Raw genomic sequence first — 26860 nt, 5'->3', positions numbered from 1 at the left:
CATAGAAGAATCAGTAGAATGAGACTCGAGTCAGACACAGAGAAATTATCAGAATAAGTCCAGAGTCAAACATAGAAAAATCAGTAGAATAAATCCACAGGCACACTAAAATCAGTAGTATAAGTCAAGCATATCTCTGGCATTTTCTCAAACATTAATAACTCGAAGACAAAATTATGTTTCTCTAATTTCATCTAGCTACGTTTGCCTCTTTTTCCTCTTACTTTAGCAAGTAGGATAATTCCTTAAAATTTCTGACACCTATCATCGACCACCTTCCTTATGTCACAGAATTATTTCTTCGTGCACATCCTAGATATAATTCTTCATCGTTATTCCTCCCCGCGACCACCACCAAACAGCAGGATTCTCTCGTCAGACACGCTTATTCTAACGAAACTCTTCTGAAATCTCTGGCGATTCAGCCAAAGTGGAACAGAATCGAGGGATGATTATCCTTGGAACGTGACGATCTCTCAAAAGCACATCCGACATGCTTGTTACTTCGATACGGTTCCCTCGGATATAATTTCCTTCTTATTCGTCGTGGTCGCTGCCGTTTCCTGCTTAACATCGATTGTCGTCCTCGTTTCTTCGCCACCCTGAGACAACCTTGATTCGAATTTCATTATCCTGGCTTCTCAATGGTGAATAAAATTCATGAGCTTTGATCGAGAATAAAATTTTAGTAGTAACATTTGGATATTAATGGAATAGAACCTTAAAGACGATATGAAATTTATTTTAAATTTGTGGGATTATTGTGAATCATATAATTGAAGGGAATAATTATTAATTTGCAGTAAATAATAAGTGAAATTGTTGTTAATGGGATGTGTGGTTAGAATTCAATGAGAGTGTTCAGGATTTATTCCTTGGTAGAGGGATTTCTTGGTTTGGAGGGGATAGTTAATCTGTCAGTGAAATCAATGTCATTGTGTTGTCCTCTCGGAAGGACATAAATAGAGGCGTCAGAAGGTCAATTTCTCAGTTCGTTCCACGACTTCGACGTGGAAGGATCTCCCTGGAGCCTCTGGGGATTTTAGGCGAGTACATTTTGGGGCTTACTGTTTCTTTGTACACTTTCCACCCCCACAGAGGGGTTGTTCTTCAACTTCATTGCTGGTTCATTGCTGACTCATTGCTGATTTATTTCAAACTTATTTCAGACTTATTTCAGATTTCTTTCAGACTTATTTCAGACTTATTTCAGACTTATCTCAGACTTATCTCAGACTTATTTCAAACTTATTTCAAACTTGTTTCAGACTTGTTTCAGACTTATTTCAGACTTGTTTCAGACTTGTTTCAGACTTATTTCAGACTTATTTCAGACTTATTTCACACTTACTTCAGACTTATTTTAGACATACTTTAAACTCATTCCACACTCATTCTAGGCTCATTTCATACTCATTCTAGACTCATTTTAGACTCATTTCAAGGTTCTAGACACATTTCAGACTTATTCCACAATCGTTCTGGGCACATTCCTGAACCATTTCTGCTCCTTTCCTAAATGAGCCTTCTACTGTCACTCTTTGGTTCTCAGTCCTGCCTTTTCACCCTCTTCAACCCTTCCTCCGCTCCACTAACCCTCTTTCCCTTTAACAGAAGGAACCTAGAATAAAGAAAGAAGGTTTAAAAAATGAGAAGTATGTAAAAAGGAAGAGAATTCAGCAAAAATTTTCAAACTTTCAAACATTGTATCTTCATCCAAAAAGCTTTTCATCATTCTCAAAAATTAACGCGCCTCAGAAAAGGTTTAAAAACAGAGTACTCTTCTTTATTTCTCAAGAATCCTCAAATTTATTACGCCAGACCATGTGTGCTCTATGGATTATTCATTCCCAAATACCCCAAGTTTGTAAGAAACACATACAACTGGATGTTCTTTGCAGTTCCCCCTTCTCCTCTCAAGGAAATTAAGTCGGAAGTTGGTGCTCGTCAGAAATTCCTATCTCGTTGGGACGTATGAAAACGTGGTTGTCTCGAAATTCGACGCGAAACAGGGCTGTCACTCACCACTCACACACACACGACCAGAAACTTTCCTCGTTCGATACAGAAACTGATTAATTAAGGAATCTTCCGGGATCTTCTTTCGTGTACTTTGGAAGATATCTGTCGGCAAGCAGGGAGCTCCGTGGAAACTTCCCGCCGTTTGTCCCAAGTTCCTCGAGCTCTCGGGGACGAGGCTCGCTTCGACAGATTACAGAATGTCCTGCGATAAATCGAGCGCGCCACGTTCGATTCTTCGAGGAAAATCGTCCAGGCGCAATGAAAGATTAATAAAGTGAATCGTGACAGAGGTGCTTTATTTCGTTAGAAAGATTTCTGAAGCTTACTGAAACTGATTAACATCGAAATGAAATGTTTCGAGATTCAACTGAGTGTAATTAATATTTAAAAAGAAAGGAACAGAAAATACTCACTGTCTTGGATCCTGTAAATAGAGTCCTGAATTTTGTGGAATTAATTTTTAATTATTTATTAAAAATTAGTTAACCCTTTGCCTAGCTGTTATCAAACCTCTGACGTCCCCCACTGTCCAAGGCTTCCTCAGAGCTCCAATTGTCTAAGCACCCTGTCACAGAGAAGAGCAATTGAGACCCAGCGAATATACGATACAGTGCTCAACTGGCTTCTTGACGTGGACTCGTTAAATTAAATGCAAATCCAATTAAATCTGATGATGAGAAATAAGAGCCCCTTCGAACCTGGAGCTTCGCGTAGTCGAGCATCAGACCTATTTCCATCTCGTTAGTGATCGTGGTTCGAGGGGGCTCAGACAATATTAAGGTACACAGTGTCCCCCAACGATGCATAAACAAATTGGTCGTCCTTCTGCGCGCAGGCCTCTTCAAGAGGGCCATTCTGCTCTCGGGCAGCGCGCTGTCGTCCTGGGCGGTAGTCGAAGATCCTGTCTCCTACGCCCTGAAGCTCGCCAAGGCTGTCAACTGCTCGATTCCAGAGGATCTGCTCAAAGACAACGAGTTAATCGTCGACTGCCTTCGAGATCGCAGCCTCGACGAGCTGATGCAGGTGGACATCCAGCCACCGACTTTTCTCAGCGCCTTTGGGCCCAGTGTCGACGGCGTGGTCATCAAGCCTGACTTCCAGAAGGATCTGCTGTCCTACATGGGCCCTGAGTTCCAAGGATATGGGTGAGAAATTAATTTTATTGTAAAAAAACTTTACCAAAAAGTTCAGCCTATAAATGAATAAATAAACTTTAGATGGATGCATAAATTCTTGCCACATATTTTCGTCTTTTTTCTCTGTGAAATTGTTAATGTTATATTCAGTGAAATATGTTATTTCTGTAACAGGTTTATACAGGAAAATATGAAATTGCATAAAAATTCGCAGTCTAGTTATTACTATAACAGTTGTGCTACAGTTACAAGTAGTAGCAAAAAAGTATAATTATTATATATGATATTACATGTAATTATACTTTTTTAATTTATTTAAATCTACAAAAATTCAGTGTTATAACAGATAACAAGTAAAATCATACACAGATAAATACAGTCATTTGTTTATGAGGCTAATAAGAAAATAATAAGTAAAACTAAAGAAGAAAAAGAACAGGAAAGGAAAACAAACTTCAAAATATGTATTAATATTTATATTACATATATATTATAATTATAGTCTCTATAACAACGATTAACTGTAATTATCATACTGCATATATTTAGTAGCATAAAAAAACATATTTTCGATGCGTAAAAAACAGGGAAAAGCGATGTGGTACTAATTTATGCATGAACTCGGTGAATAAATTAGCTTATTAATTTTCGGGAATGAGAATGCTTCGTAAACGCGGTTCAAACCCTCTGTTTCAGCCCCGTGCCGAAAAAGGCCGAGCACAGTGCTCCCATCACGAGCAACAACAAGTACGATCTGTTATTCGGTGTAACGACCAGCGAAGCACTGTGGAAATTCGCTGAGAAAGATGTGCAGCAAGGATTCGAGGGCGAGAGGAGAGACAGGATCATCAGGACGTATGTGAGGAACGCGTACGTGTACCACCTCACAGAAATATTCTATACGGTATGTAAATTTGCGAGAGTATCAAAGAGGATATTTCAGCGTAGTATCGTTCTTTTACTTCGTTTTAGAATTTCTTTTAGGAGACGCCACAAAACTTTTTGTATCGAATTTCTGTCCGTATTTTTGTTTCTTCTTCTTGATTAAGTCGACTAGATGTACAGCTGTCAGAAATTTCAGGGATGCCTTTGCATGTAAAAATGAGACGAAAATGAAGACTGATGAAATTTCTAAAATATGAGAGAATTGTGTTTGACTACTTATTTTAATGGATTTGATGGGTCTGACTTATGGTTGACTTATTCTACTGATTTCTGTGTACCTGGTTCCCTACTTATCACCACTCACGTATTTTACTATTATATTCTACTGACTACTGACGTGTCTGTGTTTGGTCTAGCTCTCACCTGTCAGCAGTAGAATAAGTCACAAGTCAGACAACTTTCACGAGTATTTCAAACACTCCCTCAACAATGAATAACTCTAAAACGAATCTTCAAACATAATTTCCTCACTCTTTATTTTTGTCCCATTTTGTCACGTACAACCACCCTTAAAATTCCTGACACCTATTATCAGACACCCTGCAGCTCAATGAATCCAGCCTCCCAAAACAGTGATTATTGCTCCCTTTTAACGTATCCAGAGACAACTTTCACCTCACGACCAATTCGTTCCAATTACCCGTACATTTATGCCCCGACTGGTAATTTAATTAGGAGCATTACATTAGTCTCGGCTCGAGTAACGAACACTTTTTAGAACGAATTTTACGTTTAATTTGCCCTGTGACCGCAGCAGAACTGCGCCCTGTAGCTTCATCTAAATTACCCTGCATTGTGGAGTTGGTATCGCGCGATAGTAACTGGCGTGATACGAGATAAATAAGGGTAATAAATTATCCCTTCCACGGGTGTTGAATGAAGGTGACTGTCGGTCGACGCAGGTAGTCAGTCTTCATCCGGCCGCGGGAGCGTCAAGTATAATACGAGATTGTGTCCGTGTTTATATTCCCACATTCAAGGATACGAGACCTGTGTTTAACTCTAATATCCTCTGGGTCTTGATAACAGATAATGGTCAGCAGATCCAGCATACTGTGTGCATTATGGTCTCCACTTGCATCGTGTGAAATTGAGAGTTTTTGAATTTTTTAATTGGTTTACTGAAAAAGTGTCTATATTAGTTGAGTTGGTGAAATGAAGAAAAGAAGGATTTTTAAAAATAATTTTAGAACAACAGTTTCTTATAAAATTGTGATCAGAAAGATTGTCGAAGTTAGATTGGAATTCCACTGAATTCTTTTGTCGAAAGCAGGGAAAGAATCATCGCGAGAGTACGTACCCTGAGATCTAGTAGTATAGGTCAATAATATATGTACTCTTTGGACTGTGTATTGTCGAGAATTTGAGCTGCTGTAACTCTGTGAAGAAGAATGATACAGCAATGAGCCTAAGGTTATTGAGAAGGACATAGCCTCTACTTTTACATCCCTAGATTTATTTTTCTCAAATCACCCTGTATACTACCCTGTATACTCTATCACGTGGCGGGACACAGAGGGTGGTTTCTCTTCGAATATATTCTTAATTCAAACGCCTGTAAAAAGCTTAATAAATTTTTTTTGGGATTCACTTTAGAGTGAAATTAAAGGCTAATGCCTTCCCTTTCGAACAAGCCCTTGGTGAGCGTCCTACGATTTTTTTTCGCTGAGTTATTGCACTTTGAATTGAAAGTAGACCTTGGGTACCACTTGATTCAAAGTGTACTTTCGGTATCGCTTCATTCAAAGAGCTATAAATCGGCGAAAAAAAATCGTAGGTCACTCAATAAGTGCTTGCTCGAAAGGGGAGACTTCAAGCATGACATTCACTGCAAAATCAGAGCCCAAAAAAATTTGTTAACTTCTTGAGAGTCGTCTGAATTTGGTAAACATTCTAGGAAAAACCTTGGTTCCATTTCTCGTTGTGTCTGGGAAAAGAGAATTTTTTTTCTGAAAATTTAATTCAGGAGAGAGAAACTAAAGGCTTTGCCCTGTAGAATAAGCCTAGGCTCACTTCCCTGCGATTTTTTTTCGCGAAACTACAGCAGCTCAAACATGGACAACTTTTTGGCTCTTAAACTTTGCTGCAAAGTGTATCTGCGCTGCTATCTGTGAAAAGCTGTATGTAAAAAATGAAAAGCTAAGTTTCTCCCTCATTTTATAATATAAATTGAAGCATCACTAAGTAACAAATCCAATTTTCTACAATTTTTACTTATTTTTATTAATTGTAAGTTACAGAGAAAACAAATGGACTTATTATAAATTATATAACATGTGGTCTTTGGATTTGCGATATTCCTCAAGTAACCCAATGTATTGTTTGAATTGCAAGGTGGTGAACGAGTACACAGATTGGGAGCGCACAGTGCAACATCCTGTTAACACGAAAGACGCCTGCGTGCAAGCCTTAAGCGACGCGCAATTTGTGGCGCCATTGGTGCAAACTGGAGACCTCTTCACCTTGAGGCACACCAAGGCACCAAACAACCCTCACATCGAGCCAATAATAGAGACTGACAAGGAACCCATGCCTAAGACGTACTTCTACGTCTTCGACTATCAGATGAAGGATGGCGACTACCCTCCGGTGAGTAATTTTTCTGAATTTATGGCAAATGTGTCGGTGAGTGAAGAACCTAAAAATGAATAAATGGATATTTGAATTTTTAATTTTATTATACTACTTTTTGTTCTTAACTGAATTTTTAATGTAATTGCATTTACTGTAATTACTTCAATATTATTTTATTCGGCGTTCTGGATCATTGATGAGTGGAATACAGTGCCATGAAGTAGGACATAGATAGTTGCATCATCTTAAAGTGTAAATTACAATTTAGTAACTGTTTAGGAGTACAATGAACATTACAAGGAACATTATTTTAGTGTAATTTTTTAATTTCGATAAAACTTGATGTACGAGCGTATCGAAAGGTATTAGACACGTATGTTTTTAGCTTCTGGTATTTACGCTTAGGTGGTGAAAACCAGCCCCCAAATTGAGGTAGAAAATACGTTTTCCTAAATATCCTATTGCTTATAAAAATTCTCGAGATATTCACGAAAATGAATTTTCCAGTTCAACTTTGGGGGTGGTTTTCATCCTCTAAATATGAATACGAACAGCTAAAAGAAAATACGTGTCTAATATTTTTCGATACTCTCGTATATCACGTTTTAAAGAAATTGGAAGATGACACTAAAGTGATGTTTCTTGTTGGCTGACTAAATAAGTGTACAGGGTGAACCACGCCACTGTATCACCTGAACTTTCTTATAAATTATTTCTATACCTCAGGGCCAGACTAACCCAAGTCCATTTTTGTTTTGTTTAAATGCTTTACAAGAAATCTCAGGTGATACAGTCGTGTGACTCCCCTGAATATAAATATTATAACTGAACTTACATTTGAGAACATCAGAAAATCAGCGTCCATTATGTTAGCAGCAGTAAACTTGTCAGGTTTTATAGTATTCTGCATCACAATCAATATCCACTGTTGTATGTTCACTGGCATTTCATACCAACGTGAGAAATATCTGAAACAGATTGCAAGTAAATTAGATTTAAGAAATCCTGAAAAGCCCTCAAAAGTCCATTTTATAGTTCTAGAAATTATGCAAGCTAGAATACTGACGCTTTATAAAAGAGATCTTCGCTGCAGCCAATTAATCTCTGACAGGGGAGAAGGTTGAGGAACGTAACGAACATGAAGGAACATGCGTATAGTGAGTGAACGATCAGCTCGGTCAAACTTTTCATTCTGATGAAATCTACGTAAGCCTGTGAAGGGTTCGTCGATTAGAATTCGATCAGTTCGGTACAAAGTGTGCAACTTACGACATACACTGCAGCAGTCAGGATTGTTACAACTATTACAAGCTGTACCAAGTACGAAAGAGTATAAGAGGCGGATATTTGTCTGATGTCCCTTCGGCAGTAAAAAATATTTGAATTAGGATGAAGAATATTTGCATATAGAGTAAGAAATACTAACTTCCTGATCTGTCTATGCCATTGCACGCAATCGATAATTTGTCTTGCTACAAGACAGTTATTGTTAACACTACCAATAGTTAGCTTTCTGGCTCTATTGTTAGTTGTTAATTTTTCCAGTCTATTGCTAAAAAAATTAGATAGGTTTGAACTATAGGCTGATGTCTATATAAAATTTTATCCATAAAAACTAGATTTTATGAAAAGAAAAAAAAAGTTTAATCTACTTCTATTATTAGACTGAAAATTTTTATGCAATTTCATATTTTGTAATGCACTTATTCTCTAAGAAATATATTCTCTGTATTCTATAATAAGACTAGTAGATTAAGTCTGAAGTTAGACTCAGAGAAGTCAGTAGATTAAATCAGTCTTAAATTGGACTCATTGTCAGTTAAATGAGTAGTATAAGTCAGTCCCAAGTCAGACATATTTCACGCGAGTTTCAGGACCTTCCCCAACAACTAGCAACTCAGAAATAAAGTCTCTATCATAACAAGGTTTTGCGACCACTCGACTACAATTTACACTCCATTTTTTTGCACTCCCTTTTTCAATATTATTCTCAAACTTACACTCTTTATAGATTTTGTAAGTTTTACAGATTTCAAATTTCCATAAATGCATAAAAATTTACAGTCTACTAATAATACAGTGATCATAGTCACCCTAGAATAACAATTCTAGCACAGAGATGATACTGGAAAAAGAGCAACAAACAATCGGCAGCATTCACGGCAATCATTATTACAAGAACAGTACTAATTGTGTGCAAGGTAATTAAGTTATAATATTTTTCTTCATCTATAAAGTATTCTGCTTGATAAAAAACAATCTGTACACGGCTTTCGTTTAATGGTATGACCACATCGAGGATCCTTGGTGAAAATTGTAATATTACGTGCGCAGTCATGTTTCCGCACTCTGAGCCTGGAGAGGTATTATAAAATGAGAAATTGAATGAAGAAATATAAATAAAAAATGTTTCATCTCTTACATAAATAAATCAAGAGCAATCTCTTCATCTCAATCGTGAAATGGTTTAACACCTTTCTGTCCTCGGGGGCGTTCAGTAACTCCCATTCGCGTCTAATGGTGTCCAGTCGCTCTAATATCTATCAGAAGTCTCCAAGTTCGTATTTATTTGACATTTATGAATTTTTATTAATTCAATAATTTCACTCACGTAATTATTGTGGAACACACACGTCAAATATTTCACCCGAATTATTAGTGTAACACCTACTGGGGTGACAAGAGAGAGGATATGGTCGAGGCTGAACTCATTCGTCGCCAGTGTGCACAGCTGAGAAAACAAGTGTTATGGTAAATGACAAAAGAGTTAATTTTCACCCTGTTCTGCATTGGTGCGTTAATCCACAAATTTTAGGTTTGTTTACAATTAATTGCAGTTTTGAGCAATCGAGTGTTTTACATTTTTTCTCGAATAAGATCTGTAATAGCAATTTTCTTAGCATACTGTGTAATATTATTCATTAAAATAATATACATATATATATCAACGAATTTACAATTCGGTTTTTGTGTGTTAACACAGCACTTCAGAACAGGATCCATTTAAATAAAGAATTTATATCAGGAAGATGAAACTTACCTCCAGGACTATACCCACAAATAAACTAAGCTGTATAAACACGCTTTTGAATGTCTTCATTCTTGAGCGATCGTAAGGCCACAGACCTCCCAACATGATAACTCGAGTCTGCAGTTTGAAGTGTTCAGTCTCAAACAAATCCATTGTAGAGTTCGACTAGACACTGTCTGCTGCCCCTGACAACTCAATCCCTTTTCGAACCCCAACTTCACCCGTTGCTTCCTCATAATAAATAATAAATACCTCAAGCAGTGAATTTAGTCACGAAAGTCAGAAAAATGTTGAACTTCTCTCGCGACGCGTGGGAAACAGAGCAGGCGTTACGTCGTTCGAATTTCGCGTCTGTCACAGAAGGGTCGTCGCGTGACAGCCGAAGGGAGAGTTTCTTTTCTCTGCGTGCAGAGCTTCGATCGATAATTTTCGAAGGGGGGAGCTCTCAGTCGCTCTCTGACTGTCGTTCTGTGCACATCCAATGGTCTTTAAATGGCCAGACACGCTCCTCTGACCTCGACTGAGAAGCCTGGGTCTACGAGTGCCCAAAGCTTGCAACAAGCCTTGTTGGTGTTTGGCGAGAGTTGGCCAGTGGGGGTGGGCAGAGATATTTGCATTGGCGGTTGCTGATATATCGAAGGAGAATTACACTGATCGTTTGCTATCAAATCGTTTGGAAACAACACTGTCGACAGTGAAGGTAATTCAGCTCTGTTTATTAGTTGATAAAGTCTGCTGAAATCATTTATGTTTAGATTAAGTCGGATCCAGGGATACTTGAATTTATTTAACTATTTCTAATTGTAAGAAGTGTCTTTTCGCTGAAAATTGCAATAATTAGCAGTGAGTATTTGAATTTAAATCGGTGAAGTTTGTTAATTCTGGGACCAGTTTTTCTTGCCCAAGTTTTAATTGCAAAAGCTCTTGGAAAGGTATCTTGAATGAATTTCTTTGCAAGCTCTCTCTGTTATTGCTTCATTTTTCAGTTGAAGATGTAGCACTTTTTTGAAATGCGTTTATTAAAGAGAAATATAATTTCATTTCTAAATTAGATGTCTCTGCAGAGATACTTAAATTGCTCAATGAAATCAGTAGAATAAGTCAATCAAAAGTCAGACGTAGAGAAACTAGTAGGATAAGTTCCTCTAAAATTAGACACGAATGACTCAGTAGAATAAGTCAGCCCAAAGTCAGACATAGAGGATCAGTAGTATAACCAAGCATAAAATCAGACATAGAGATATCAGTAGAATAAGCCAGTCTAAGGTCAGACATAGAAATATCAGTAAAATAGGCCAGTCTAAGGTCAGCCATAGAAAGTTCAGTAGACTAAGCCTATTTAGAGAAGCAAGTAGAATAACCCTCGAGTCAGACACAGCAAAATATTGGCCATTGAAATTGCACTACCATAAAAACACCAATGCTTCTACTTTAACTATATTTCACATAAGAAACAATCGTGTGTATCATTTGTCAATAACCTCCTTCCCATTATTCTCTCGAAATGTTGATCTCCATAACAATCCAGGCACGTTTTGCCATCACCTGTACCCTCAGCAACAGTTGCAATTTTATTGGCCACTATTGTGTACTCATCCACAACAATCATTCCGAATGCCAGTTACTATTTCAACGTATAAAGCACAGTGAAGTACGATATCGCCGTCTGGACTATCTACAGCAGAAAACAAAGAGACTGGAACAGGTGACACCAAATTTTTTTTTTTTTTTTTCGTTATGGAGATTGTGAAATATATCATAAACGAATAAGCTTATAGGGATTTTTTCTGCTAAAAGAGATGCAGTCGGTGAATGGAGAGAGATCTCTTTGAAACGTTCATTGATCACACAGAAAATTGGACCGCGCGGATTCCGAAATATCTCTTTCGATGCAACGATTCATCCGATTTGTTAACAAAGTTTAGCGTTGCACATATCTGTATCAACGCGGTGATAAGGTCGCCAGCTGACAAAGTTCATGGCTCTATGCGCTTCAGTGAAACCAGTAGCAGAGATCTCTGGCCTCTTGCAGGGGCCACGTACCATCGACTGCAGTAGCTGTGACAATTTTTAGATCAGGTCATTCTGGGTGAAATGGTCCACAGTTTTCTGTAGCTTGCCAGGACGCAATAAATAAAATTATTATTCCAAATAGAGAAATATATTTCCAAAAGACAGTAGGTATATGTAGAAGGTTCTCATTATAAATTAATATGTTCTAATTTAATCAATTTAAAACGAGTGAGCCTGACAGTTCTCTAAAAGGAACACTGAATTCGACAAATTCAAAAATAGTTAGAAATTCTGTAGAATGGTTCAGAATTTTGAGAAAAAATTAATTGAAATAGAATAAAAATAAAGCTCAAGACTGAGCTATCTCCCCCTCATTGTCATTATTGTCAGAGTTACCCTAAATCATCGTCAATGGTATCCTCGTTCGCTGTCGCGAGATCGCTCTTCCCTCGCCTCGCCATAAGCATCACACTTCTCCGATTAGAATCTCGCGAGTGAATTCAACAGAGGAGGGAAGCGCTTTGGCGAATCGAAGTTTCTATTCCGCTGGTTCCACGGCACTCTTTTAAGCCGCTGAAAATCCGCTCGTAGTTTAACGAGAAAGAGTTGAACCGCCTTGAAACTCCATTTACTTGGGCCGCAGTGGACGAAGCGAGGAAAAGATTTTCAGGTTCTTTCCGTGTGGGACGCTTCCCTGTTATCTTTCCATTCCCTGTTACGAAAAAGGAAGAATGGGAGGCAGACGACTCGCGGGAAGTTTGAGGAATTCTGCGAGGATTCTAATGGAGAATTGTTAGAAAAGAAAATTAAATTATAAACGGGATTGTCGGTAGAGAAATTGATCGACCTGCGAAAGAAAAAAGAACAGAATACACAGAAAATATATCTAAAAGAAAAATAACTTCGTTCTTGAACTCTTTAATTAAAAACTTAAAGCTCGTCAAGGTTTCTTCAGAAATTTGTTAGGTTTCGTGACGGAAACCTAATAAAAGGAAAATTAGCTTCAACTTTAATCATATTAAAATACAAGAAAAATTATAGAATTTTGAAAATGTTTGAAATTTAAAATGCAAGAGTGTCTGGGGCAAAAATTTCTTTCAGATCGACATCTTGTAACCTTTCTTTAAGGCACTGTGTAGCTCTGAAGGGCTGGCAGGGTTGAATGGATCGGAATACTGACCCACTTCTTTTCCTGGAAGCACGCACGTCGCGACTGGCAATAGTAAAAAACCGCTGACTCAGCGTGGGTCACTGACCACGCCAGGCTGCTTGGGGTGGGTCAGTGAAAGGGTGCAAGGGAGACAGACGTAGTCGGGGATTGGAAATTATGCCTCCCTTTAAAGGAGGACATGCCAGAAACGCAGACTCGTATCGAAGCAAACTAAAAAGCTTCTTAAAGCTGCTTTCCATTTTTTATTTGCAAGAAGCACTTACCAAATATCACCATTTAATTTTTTTTTGACCTCACGTACACTGTAGTACTCGAAAAAATAAGCCATATGTGTTTGTTTATGTATGCAGATATTTGGTTTAAAAGGGCGAAAGCCACCCTCGAATATTTAACGTGGGAGAAAAATAGTTGGAACTTTTTTATAAAAATATTGAATTTTAATGTGTGGGAGGAATATTTTTTCAGGAGGAGAATTGATTACAGAATTTCGAAGGGGCTTGTTTTTTCAGGGCAAACTAACCCCATGGTGAATTTTTTTCTCCTCGTGAAGAAAGACTTGACACGTATTAGAGTAATAACATTTTGTAACAAAAATCAGTTCATTATTTTTTGGATAGATAGCTTCTTAACAGCCTGATAAGGCTATTGTCTAATCCATGTTGTGAGTCTTCGTAGTGGTCCATAATAACGATTCTTGAAGATGTCCACAGGCTCTAGAGAATCGAGAAAAATGAAAAGAGGAGATTTCACCCTGTTCACAAACGTCATATTTTCCTCTCGAATTTCTTTGTTGCCTGAGCAATAATGCATCTCGATGCTTCCGTCGTGTCACAGGAGGCATAACGTTATTTTATTTATTACCAAGGTGCTATCGAAGAAGAAACATTTCTCACAGACTTTTCCTCATGAACTTGAAGTTTCGATGGGGATGAGGGTTGGTAACTTTTGCCAACATTTTTATTTATTTCCTGTCTTCGACGTCAGTTCTCTTGTATCGACCACGTGTCCTTGGCTACCGCCAGGCAATACATTACCTTTGGTGACAGGAGGGGGTGGCTATAGACCTCAGTCGACTCGGAGACCTCAGAGGTGGTGCGTGTGAATAGTTGAAGGAGAATTCTCTTGGCGAGTATTTTCAATAGAAGTGTTCTTCTCTCTTGTTCCATGGAATTTATTTGTCCCTGCAAATTCACGTGAATACTCGAAAATGTAATTTCACTGTGCCACACAATGAAGGAAAAATGTGATAATAATATTAATATTGATTCAGCTGTGACACACGAGTGGTTGAATTAAGGATTTGTTAGTGCTTCGTAGTTAATTACCTCTGAATATTTAAATGGGCAGCTGTATTGTTTATTGTGAAAGAATACTGATACTATAGCAGATATTAATGATTATTGTTATAGGTAATCATGTGAATTGCAGTGATTGTAAATTTGTAATTGAACGATATGAATGATAAGCGATGATATACGCTTTGATTGATTAAATGCAGCCATTCATGTCGTTTATCATATGCGAGTGGGCGTTAATTATTTTATAAATTGTAAATCGATAGTAATTATTCCCCAGGCAATTGTTAGGTATAAGGAAATTATTTTGTACAGCTTTCGTCATTGGGAAAGGAATGAACTAGTGAATTAAAAAAATAATTTGCAACATTGAAAGGCAGAATACACTAGTCTCAGCCATGATGACAAATTTCTACTCCAGAGTTATAAAATGTCAATGATTATTAGTCGTGCAACATTAATGTGAGTATATTTTATTACAATAATTATTTATTTCTGTTCTTCTTTTTTTCTTTTTTTACTGGAAAAAATACAGCACAGTCATGAAATAAGAATTCATCGATCTTTCCCCTTACACATTAATGACACGAGATGTCAGTCACTTTGACCCAAGCTGAAAATAAAAACGAGAAATGAGAAAAAACAGAGAAATGTAACAAACATGACTGCTAATTCTGAGAAATTGCAAGCGTAATTTTTCACTCTGTTGGGATCTTCTCAACCGGAAATCGACAGCTGCCATTTCTCAGACCAACCTCAAAGAGTCACTCTCGTTACAAAGCAGTCTAGCTTGAGTGGTTTCTATATTATTATTGTTTCGAATGGAAAACATTATCGAAAGCAAATGAGGCCTCGAGATTGTTCAATCTTCAAAACTATTTCTTAACTCAAATTTTGTGACAGTCTTGATGCAATTTTTCTCGTTTCAAATAATTGCTTCTGTTTAAGTAAAAAATTCAGAGAAAACGCATTGATATTTAAATAAATTTCACATTATCGTGTCCTCTGATTCAACAGAATTCGTGCAAATGTGAGGATCGTTGTATAATAAACATTTTTTTCTGCTTTAACTACAGGACAGTCTCGAATGCTTTTCGAAAAAAAAAAAAACACCAGCTCGAGCATTGTTTGAGAATTTGTTACAGTGGAACAAATATTCCTTCCGTATTTATCCAGCAAACATTTGAGGAATGCGACGTGGGATGCGACGGTTGTTGCGACCATTTCAATAATTTGTAAACCAATGCGGCCGCAATCGGTCGACCATTTAACAATATTCATCATTGTCGGCCGTCACGCTGAATAATTTGCATACGTCGCATGTGTTATTAAATATACACGATTACGTGTGTAAACACGATTATAACACTGGCTGAATAGTGGAATGCCATGAAATTTCGAATCCTCGAAGGCACTGGGGACGCCACAATCTGAAATATAGGTTATATCAAATTCAGAGGTACGTAATCCACGATAACAATGCCAGGGGTTTTAAAACATTCAAAAAATGTCATTCGTTGTTCGATAAAAAATAATATTTAGCGTAAATATTGGGGCAATATTATGGAAAAACTGTAATTTACGTGAAGCCAAGTCTTCGTTACAGAGACATAGAAGAATCAGTAGAATGAGCCCCAAGTCAGACACAAAGAAAACAGTAGTAACAATCCAGACTCAGATGAGCCAGTAGAACAGGTCAATCATACACCAGAAATAACGAAGAAAGTAGAACAGTCCAGTAATCAGACAGACACAGCGAAGAAAGTAGAACAGTCCAGTAATCAGACAGACACAGCGAAGAAAGTAGAACAGTCCAGTGATAAGTCAGACACACCGAAATCAGTAGAAAATGCCGCGAGTCAGACACTAAAAAATCACTACTTAATTTATATTTTCCATTGAGTTTGAATTACTAGCTATTATTCATGGGATCGCATATATTACACTCGCAAATATTGCACATGTTACATTATCGTCGCAGTGAGCGAGGGAGGGTTGCGTTCGATGAAATACGAAGCGTAATATTTCTTCCCGATGCTTCTCGCTCGAAATTGATGGTTTCGTTTCGCGTGCGCGACGCGTTAGCAATTACGCTGGCTCTGAAGCTTGTCAGAAGGGCGACAGCTATTGCGGTCGTCGGCCAGTTCCTCAGAAAACAAACAGAGGGAGAGTTTATCTGGTGGTTTGTATCGTGTACACCCTCGCATTCGTCTTTTAGTTTCATTTACTCAAGTCGAACCGCTGCTGTGCTGGCAGCCTAGAGACAATCATGCATTCTGGGGTTTCGTGGACGACTCAGCTTCCATTTTCCAGGATATTCGCCTGTTTTAGTATGCATTTTAATTTGGGGCTTAATGAGGAACAGGCGTCAGAAATTTGGAGAGGTTATTTTTCATATTAAAGTGAGAGGAAAATGAAGATAGAATAAATTTGTGGGATTTATCAGTGACCTGTTCTACTGGCATCTGAATGTCAAATTTAGGATTGATCTATACTACTCACTGGTATGTGTCTGGACTATGACTGACCCATTCTACTGATTTCGATATGTTGGACTTATTACTGATCTATTCTATTGACTTCGATTTGTCTGGCGAAACATCGACCTATTCTACTGGCTTCAGTAAATCTGGCTTGTATCTGTCTCGGGGTTTATTCTACTGACTTTTCTATATGTAACCCAGGGCTTATTTTACTGTCTCTTTCGAAGAAAAATGAGGTTTATTTTACTGACTTTTCTCAAGTAGAATAAGATTTATTTTACAGACTTTTCTGAAGTAAAATAAGTTTCAATTTAAAAAAGAAAAGCAGTGAGGTAATTCTTATCACCATCAAAATCTCATTCCTTGCGACTGTACTTAAAGCTCATTAGCTTTATTCGCGTAGACAATGCCAGTGTCTCCCATTGTCTCAGCCGAGGTTTTCAAGACCAACGTACCAGGGTTAAACTTCCCTCGCACTTTCGTGTGACGGCAGTGGGTCGCGAGCAGGCATGCTCGCATGCAATGGAAAGTGAACGAACCGACTAACTAAGCTCGTTACGAGCCGCCAGCTATAAGCGACGAGTATCAAGCATAAGAGACAGCAGGCAACAAGTGGTTGGTAAAAGAGTCGAGATCGATACAACTGTAATACTTGCACGGGGACCAGGGCAGCAGCTGGGATGACGAATCCCTTGATCCTCTGCTGTCTCCTGAATGGCCAGAGGCCAGCCAGCCAGACCTCGTATTAATGGGACGAAAATCGAGGCTCGTCGAAAGAAGCCCAGCTGAGGAGCAGCGACTTCCACCCTCGTCGAGCATAAATTATTCCGCGGCTCTTTCGCCGCGACCTTTCTACCCCTGCGCTATTATCGCGGCGGGGCTCGGGTATTTAGATAACTACATGGCTGTTTATTTTCGCTCGCGCCTGTGAAATTTTCTTTGCGACACGATCGATTTTCCCACGCTGGAGAGCTAACAGGTGTGCGTCGCCACGCGAAGGGTGGCAGAAACGAGCCGTCTCGTGCATTGTGTAATATTTTCAGGGAAAAAGTGAGTGCAATTGTCGACGATGGTACGACCAAAGTGGGATCATCAAAGTGTTGGCGGAATGAAGTGTTATACAGGGGAAATTTTTTGGTTTTTAACCCTTTTGTTGATTACTAAAACACTGTGGTAAAAAAGGTACAAAGGTGTTCGGTATTTAAGTGAGTGAAGTGACTTCTTGTTGCTTCGTAGGAATACCAAGAGAACGTTTTTCAATTCTGAGCGAGTAAACACAAATAATACTAACAATTAGTGGCTCTCAGATTTGACAAAATTCTGCACTAACAGAATTTTGTCTAGTACTCTTTTCCCTACATTTTTATTACCATTTCTCTTTATCTGCAACCCTCTAATTTCCTTTTCAATTTTCGTCAGCGTCTGTTTCTGTTATTCACGATGACGACGTCCACAGGTCATCGATAGCACTTCGAGCAGAAGTCCCGCGGTTTATTTGCGATGGAACATTTGGCGGTTGGTTCCCAGCAGCTTTCGGTTGAGCAAGCTCGAACCCAGTCGAATATGAATCGCCGCGGGCGAGCGTATACGTTGAAACGGAATAAACTTCGAAATGAGTTTAAAACTCTCGGATTGTTAAGCGAACAGTCGGCAGGTTTGTTATGTTTCAAGGGGTGGGGGTGAGTGTGGGGGTGGTTGGGGGTCGGATGCACCGGAAGCGCATTCGCAAGACGACCGCTAGCTTGGTTAATCTCGGGGAATTATATTTGCATTTGTGCAGCCTGTCTGAAAATAAACAGCCGTATCTCCTTGGTTTAATTGCATTCAACTATGGTAATCGTCTCGTTGTGAGGGATCGAAGCACGACGTTCTTCTGAACCCTGTGTCACGTAGAGTGTCCGACTGGTGAGTGACCTGAACTACGTGGAAGTTCTCTTGGATTTGATAAATATTTTGTACAGGATGTGAGGCTAATTCTTTGAGATACTTGGTGTGCCTGACTGGCGACTGTCTTAAACTACTTGAAGCTTCTAATGATTCTTCGGCTAGTGGTTGATCTGCACTACTTGGAATTTTTCATGTCCTTCGATTTAATAAAACTGTGCACTTAACCCAGGCTTAGGCCTCTATGATTCTTGGCCTGTCTGACTAGTGACGGACCTGTTCTACTTAAAACTTCAATATTGTTCGTTTAACTGAAATTTTATACGTGACCCAGACTTAACCTTCTACGAGACTTGAAATGACTGAAAAGTGGCTGACTTGTACTACTTACAAATTCAAATATTCTTCATTTAAATAGAATTTTATACTATACAGCATAGATTAAACAAAAAACTAATTACGTGACAACGATTTTGAGTATTATCTCCCTCTGCATCGCCCCTGCAAGTGCTAATGCAAGTGCCGCAGCAGCATCACGCTAAATTACACATCTATTCACCGCAAGAGTGAAGCGATAGCTAAAATCGTCCCATAATTGCAGGCTAAACAAATTATTATAATAACGTCACATCATTGCGATTAATTACGAGCATCGTTGCAAGATGTATAGAAGGCCCCCAGGTGCATTAAAATGGCCTCACCTTGTGCCTCATTACACCGTGAACATCTCCTCGCGATAGCATCGATTATTGATATTCAAACAACTATCAGTACTTTATCGGGCATTAATAATATTAATATCGCGAAATATTTACATGTAACCGATACGACAGCGAATTACCATACGAGCACGGCCGCTAATTGGTGCAAATTTAACGAGCCAGTGGGCAGTCTGAAAGCCGCGGGAAAACTGCGGCCAAATCAGGGAAAATAAATGCCCACCCCTACGTCTAGATCAATCTTCATCCCCAAAGCATGGGAAAAAGCACGAATTATCCAACTCCCTGATAATTTCGACGCAGGGGATGGGGTGGAAAAAATTATTCCAGAGTTTCATAATCCAAGCCAGCCTCCCCCAGGGCTCAGAAGCCCGCAGTGTTTGCTGCGACAGACGGTCGCTGGGGGAAGTCGCTCGAGGGTGTCGAAAAAGTTTAAAAAAGGGGTGTGTTTGTGGTTGAACGATGGCGCGTTGTCACGCGTTTCAGTGAGGGGTGTACGTGACAGAGCGCGTAGGCACGTCTCCCGCTGATAAACTTCACAGCAGAGGCACCCACTTTCCATGGGGTGTAACGCCCACTGCCAGTCATACACGACGCGAGCATAACTTACACGCGCGCCAGGACTCGCTAATGCCAGTGTCGATGACAGACGAAGGCACCTACGTCTGGCCAAAGAGCCTCCAAGATCACTTCGGCGAATGTGTCTCAATTAACTAGGGGTAAACACTGAAGGGAGTCTAATTAGAGGACTTAATCAGAAGTGAGGGAACTTGGCGTCAGAGACATACAGGTTTGCACAGTACTGAATAAAATATTCCAGAAATAATTATTTCAATATTACAGGGTGTTTCAGAATTAAGATCTGGACAGTTTCGTGTTATTGGAAATTTTTGAAATACCTATTCTTTGTTATTTATACTAATTTCTATCAGATGGATGCAAAGGGATGCAAAATGGATTTGAGATTCCTCGAAGCACGTCTGATATTTTGTAGCCACTGTGAAACTCGAAGCTAATTATGTAGAACTGTGCAGAAGTGAGTAGACATTTCTTTTATTTTCTTCTTTCAGAAATAATCTACATATAACATTTCCTGCTTATTTTAGTCTGCATTCAGTTCCTGAAGTATCGACAATCACTTTGATACGTACTTCTGAAGCACCCTGTATACAATTTCAGGCAGCTAGAAATAATTTCGAAATAACGACACATTAAATTTTATTATTTCCCCCTCACGTCCACTTCAAAATTCTTTATCGATTACACACTCGCTGATTTCCAATCGCTATTTAAATATTAATAATTTGACTGGTAAAAACGGAACAACACACGCGTCAGTGGTTCAAAATCAATGCAGCCGCGAGCACTCGCGGTGAGTAATTGGATGCGACAATGCAGTGGCGCCGCGATTCCGATGCATTTTAATACAGCTTTTGTGGAATACCTTCGAGGAACTTATTGGCAGTTTAGCGTCAGCAGTGCGCCGATTTTCCCAGCTACTGGGCTAAACTGTTCAGCCAAAATCGACTCGGTTCGAGCTTGCGCGATTTTTCCTTTTGTTCGAATCCAGGGCGAGCTCTGCATCGGACCAATCGCATTTCCTTTCCCCAGAAATCGCGCATTCGAGAGTGAATTGGCGCTTTTCAGCGGGACCAGTGACCGATGTTTGAATCGGGTAGACCGAGTCGCATGGAAAGGAAACTTTCGCCATTGGGGGCGCACTGGAACGAGAATTATAAGCAATTCCAGATCAAATAAATTTTAGAACAAATTTCGCGGGGCTGAGATTTCCCTCGAAAATATTTCTTTAACTGTTGCCACACATTAAGAGGAGAGTATACTGACTAAGAAGAAAGTGAAACAACATTAAAAGGTAGTGTCTTATTCTACTGAATTTATTGTGTCTGACCCAAGGCTTATTCTACTGAATTTTCTGTGTCCGTTTCAAGGCTTAATCTACTGTCTTTTCTAAAGTAAAATAAAACTCTATTAAATGTCTTGCTCCTTTCACCAATTTTCTTAATTAAAAACAGTATATAATAATTATAATCAATATCAAAATTCTGCTAAAAACAATGAAGAATACTAAAATATTGCACTCGTGAATTTTCAAAAAAGTATGAAATACCTCAGAAGATATTAAAGAAAAAATTAATTGAATTTCACTAAAAAAAATGGGATTCCTATCACATTTCACTAAAAACAATTGCAGTATCTAGTACAAAAAATGTAGAGCAAAGTACTAGAGTTTCCCAAGGGGTGGAAGACTTTCTTCTACTTTCTTCAACTTCCCCTAATTGGAATAGAGTTACAGGCCCCTGTAAAAGAATCGCCCTCTGCAATTCTATTATACATAATGAAATCAGTCGAGATGTACACAGTGTCTCATACGCTTTCTAGCTCAGCAAAACGTGTTATTAGATTTAATCGTCAAAGAAGCCCCGATTTAGCTCTCTGTTTGTCGACTAGAACTGAAATTCCTTTGAGTGGCTTACGTCTGCTTTGTTTCGCCTCCCGTAAGGGCGCTTTCTATGACTCTTCTATCACGATTCTCTTGCAATTAGCGTTAATTGCGCGACTGGGAATGTTCCCCTAACTTCGTTCCCTGAAATGTTTGCCCATCGCTTCCGATTTTTCGCGAACTCTCCCAAGGGTCCCGCGAATCATGCGGGCAACCTGGAATATTTCCTGTCTCAGCCTTCCACGTAGACTCTCTCGTCTTCTGTAAGGAAGCAGCCATGCTCAACCATCATCACTTGTCGTCAGCCATCGACTGAATCTCAAACACAGAAATTAAAGATTCAGTACAGTAATATACAGAGTGTTAAAGAAAAATATTTCTAAACTTTAGGGGATATGGTACTCAGCAAGAGGAGTAGAAAATGTGCTTTTGATCGAAAGCTTTTTGCCAGAGATAGTATTAATTATATGTAAGAAATAATAATATTAATTATAGTAGAGAATTTAAAGTAACGCTATTATTTCTCAGATATAATTTCTAAGGCAGAATCTGCCTTTTCTGAGCTTGAAATTCGATCGACTGTGATGGTTTTTCGATCACTGGCGATGACTGAACATAAACATTCTCTTATAGAAACTCCTTTTCGCCCCTGGCGTCGCTAATCGACTGAACTATTTGTCATTGAATATAAGATACGACAGAGGGAGGCTATCTGGCCTCGAGTTCAGGGAAACGGAAATGTGATATACATAGGCAAGTTCCGGAATAAATACGCACCCCAGTCGACATTATAGTTCGCCAGACATTTGTTTGCTTTCTCTTCTTGCGAGTGTACACACCGTCCATATCCATACATCATTTTATCCCCGCTGAGATACCAAGGGATGCTGAAGCGGTTCTGCGCGGAAGAAACATTTCCTTCTGCTATTTCCAACTGTGCATAAAATACAATTCTGTTGGTGGAGATAGGATTTTGAGGATTTCAATTCTTCAAATAGTCAGAATTTATTTTAAAAAATTGTAATTATACTTAGAAGTTGTTTCTTTGGATTTAGAATCGCCAGTAGTATAGGTCAACGCCTCGAGAAAGGGAGATTCAGTTATGTCTGACTATAGAGTGGCTACTACTACTTGCGTCTGATTTGAGGCTTGGCATAATTGACCACTGACCTGTGATTAATGACTGCTCCATACCTGAGACAAAATCGAGGATCGTTAGCACTCTTCAGTTGTGTACAGAAAGTAAATCTACCATCCCCACTTTTATTGCCCTTCGTTGTCTCCAAGTGTCAGTGCCGCCTCGACTACCCTCGCGTTAACATCGTGTCTCGAAAGGTGACAGCGATTGACTCTGTCTGTCAGTGTTACACTTGTGTCTATGTATATTTGTGTGTGTTCATACTGTGCACTTCGTTACCAACATATCCCACTGTGCTTAAAGCAGAACTTGAAGAAGAAATGACGTATGTAATTCAATATTTAATTCCTGTTATTTAAAAAACAGAACATCCTTGCCTCTATATCCACATACTATACAGATTGAGTCACGTAACAGTGTCACCTGGACTTTCCTCCAAACTATTTATTCCACGAAGAAATATTTCAAACGAAAGTTCTTCAGTATCGAGAGGAGCATACTAAATAAAACCATGCTCTCGATACCAAACAACTTTCCTTTAAAATATTCCTTCACGCAATAAATAATGCGCCAGAAAATTCAAGTGACACATTATATTACACACAATCACATTATTTCCCTATAATTCTCTCCTTAACCCCTTGACCTACGATTTTCTTTCGTAATTTTGTACCTTCACTGCCGATCAGAAACAGGTATCTATCCTAAACTGCCAACCACAGAACACCCATTAAGCGAACATAGACTCCTCACGCGATAACGCGTGATCGGTTACTTGTAAAAAATCCTCATCACGCGATATCGCGTAATCGACAGCGAAGATACTGGAAAAAGTGCACGAGTCTGACTCGTTGTTATAGGTCAAGGGGTTAACAATTTCTTTCAAACGTGTTTACGACAGTCCAGAAAAATTCTGTTTCTGCTTACTACGACGAGAGAGTGATCTTCCATCTTGAAACGATCTCGAGATAAAAGTTGGATTATCATCACGTGTCAAATCACTGGCAAATGAATTTCTCCAGTTTCGCTGGCGACCCCTGTCTCACCCTCCTCCCCTGTCGGCGCGTGATCGATGACGTTAGGACGACAGGAATATTCCTTCGGGAAACTTCATTATCGGGCTCTGGGTCGCGGGACAAGGAAGGGTGGGGAGGAACTGGGCTAGGAACATATTATTTAATTAAAGCTATCCGGGACGCGATTGTACCGAGGATTTCGCTGCTGTCTCCTCGGTCCTTTGACTCACCCACCCCCCTTCTTGCTCCTTCCACGAGCTTCGAGCCGATTCTTTGCAGAGCTAATTAAAGCAGATCTCTTCCTTGCCTTAATGAGTAATGTTGGACGAGAACGCCTTGGAGGTTCCTTGAAAGAAAAAAGAGCTTCCTCGAGGGACAGGAAAGAGGGAATTTGTTACGAAAAATCTCGTGAGCTGCTGCGTTTCACTGCAGCCGGATGCTTCGTGCAGAGTTTGATTTTGAGTCTAAAAAATCGCTGAAAACAGAAACACCTTAACCTAAAATTAAACAGTTATACAAGACTTTAGGTTTATCCTGAGTTCCATCTAAACCTAAAATCTGAAATCCATAAACAGCTTGAAAAGCTTAAGCTCCAGACACCTCTGAACCGGTTCTCCAAGATCCTCTTCGACTGCTCCCTGAATCGATTTAAAACAGCGAACAATTACCGATTTCTGAAGCAGGGCTTCGTAAAGTTCTCGAGCGTCTGCACAGCTACATTATCAATGAGCTCCCAGGACAGATTAAAGTGGATTTCTCGGCGAATCCTTAAGGCAGTGGCAAAGTCCACAATAAATTTCCAGGTAATCTCTCCCCAGAGTTTTTTTTTCCCCCCAGCAGCTCCTCCGCGAAAACAGTCCTGGTTTTCGCGGAATTTCCAGGGGAGAAGTCGGCTCCCAAAGCCGCGGGATCGACGTGTGTGACCCCCAGACAGAAAGCGCGAGGGGATGAAAGAGAATGGGGTTCGTTTTGGCGCAGTCGAGCTCACCTGCGTGGCTCGCGAACGCGTGTACCTGTTGCTGTAAAGCGTATGCATAATCGGCCTACGCTGCATATATATTTCACAGAAACAAATTACTTCGCTACACTGCGCCCAACCGAGCCCCTTGTTACGAGACTTAAGCCGCTTTGCGCTCTATACTCGAGACTTAAAATTGTTCCCTGATAGTCGTAAACTTTCTGATGAATACTTCATTGCATGCAGATACGCGGCTCGCTGAGCGCTGGGGGCAAAAAGTGCGGCTGCGTGACCCTGGGATAGTTTAGTGATGAGGATACTGGATTGGGGTAGCACTAGAAAGTTATAATAGAATTTTGTGGTTTTCAAGTATCAGATATTGAAGGATTTTTATTCAATTTTTTTTTAGGAATTATTCTTGGTTTTGAGGTTGCAGATGGATTCGAATATTCAAGATTTTTTAGTATTTTTGAAGGTTTCTAAGTAGAAAGGGTGGAATTGTGTCTTGGAAGTTTGTCTGTGTTCAAGAATTTTCTTTCGTAGAGAAATTGAGAATCATTACTGGGTTTTGTACTAGTAGTTTCCTCGTATCGTAGAAATTTACTTGAGAATCTCTCACAACTGAGCTGAGAATCTGTAGAAATTAAAATCAGACGACAATATTACACACGAAGGTCACTAGAATACTCTAAAAATATATTAGAATAATATAATCAGCTCCTATAAATTCGTATTTCCATGAAATGGTACACAATGTACGCTCAGAAATTTAATTATTTAAAAGCTTGAGAGTAGTGCACGACCAGAAATTGAGACTCATTACTGAGTTTTGTACTAGTAGTTTCTTCGTATCGTAGAAATTTACTTGAGAATCTCTCACAACTGAGCTCAGAAACTGTAGAAATTAAAATCAGACGACAATATTACACACGAAGGTCACTAGAATACTCTAAAAATATATTTGAATAATATAATCAGCTCCTATAAATTCGTATTTCCATGAAATGGTACACAATGTACGCTCAGAAATTTAATTATTTAAAAGCTTGAGAGTAGTGCACGACCAGAAATTGAATATCTTTCTAGGTTTCGTTTACGTTTCAAAGAATCCCTGTACGCATTGGGAATGAGAAAGAATTTATTCGTTCGGAAAAAGTTTTTGTTACACAGGAAAACGGGAAGCATTCAGGAACCCGATACTCTTGAAATACTAGATCCTCGAGTCTCAAGGCCTTCAGTAATAGCAGTTTCTATGTTCCCTTTCGGCCGCATACTTGGACTGAATTTCCAAGAAAACTAATTTCTCTCCCCTTCCCCTCGCCGCGGGTATCAAAGCAGGAACGAACTGGCGAAGAAATTCGCTGTGTATTTATAGTCGAGGAGGGGAGAACGAGATTACGAGGGACAGATCGGGGCCAAGAGGGTGGATGATACTAAGCAAATCGGATGTCGCGACTTCGTTTTGAGTTTCATGGCAATTTGCCAACGAAATCGAATCAGTCGACTGTATCATATGTTCGAGGGCGAGAGCACGCTACTGTAATAGCCACTTAAAGTAAGTTCTCGTTCTGTCGCGGCAACCATCTCAAGGGCTCCATCGCGCGACAAATTACCCAGCTTTGAGGGCCTCCTTCGACGCTCTAATTAACAGTTTTCAGACGCTGTATAAAGTAAATAGACGCGAACGAGTCCGAAGGATAACTGAATTAATCATTGATCGACGTTTGCGGGCTTCTCATTGGTATTATTGGGGAACAATAAGCTGACGATAATTATAGTGTGATTCAGCTCAAGAAATTGTAGACGTGCGTTCGCACACACCCTGCATAATTGAAAATTTCAAAGTGTACAAAGGTGGAAAGTTTCCCGAACCGAAGTCAAATGTTTGACTGTACAATTTTAATTAATGAAACGGCGATGAAGAGTTTCACTGGAATTTACAGCTGCCTCCTTTTATTAACTTCGCCTGAATTATTACTGCGTTCAAGAGAAGTTGAAGAATAAAACCTCTTTA

General features: G+C 39.3%; 1 protein-coding gene across 2 annotated transcripts in view; it reads left to right on the top strand.

Annotated features, from left to right (window-relative positions):
• The window catches only part of Nlg-4 (neuroligin 4), a 247234-nt gene that overhangs the window by 125450 nt on the left and 94924 nt on the right, over nt 1-26860 (top strand). For both annotated transcript variants that reach the window (XM_076382179.1, XM_076382178.1), the window contains exons 5-7: nt 2858-3167; nt 3855-4062; nt 6438-6692. In XM_076382179.1, coding sequence (XP_076238294.1) covers nt 2858-3167; nt 3855-4062; nt 6438-6692 — 773 coding nt within the window. The remainder of the gene's footprint in view (nt 1-2857; nt 3168-3854; nt 4063-6437; nt 6693-26860) is intronic.

Source organism: Calliopsis andreniformis, chromosome 7 (genome assembly GCF_051401765.1).
Source record: "Calliopsis andreniformis isolate RMS-2024a chromosome 7, iyCalAndr_principal, whole genome shotgun sequence".
NCBI lineage: Eukaryota > Metazoa > Arthropoda > Insecta > Hymenoptera > Andrenidae > Calliopsis > Calliopsis andreniformis.
The sequence above is the reverse complement of the archived record's forward strand: the minus strand, read 5'-3'. Positions and strand labels throughout refer to the sequence as shown.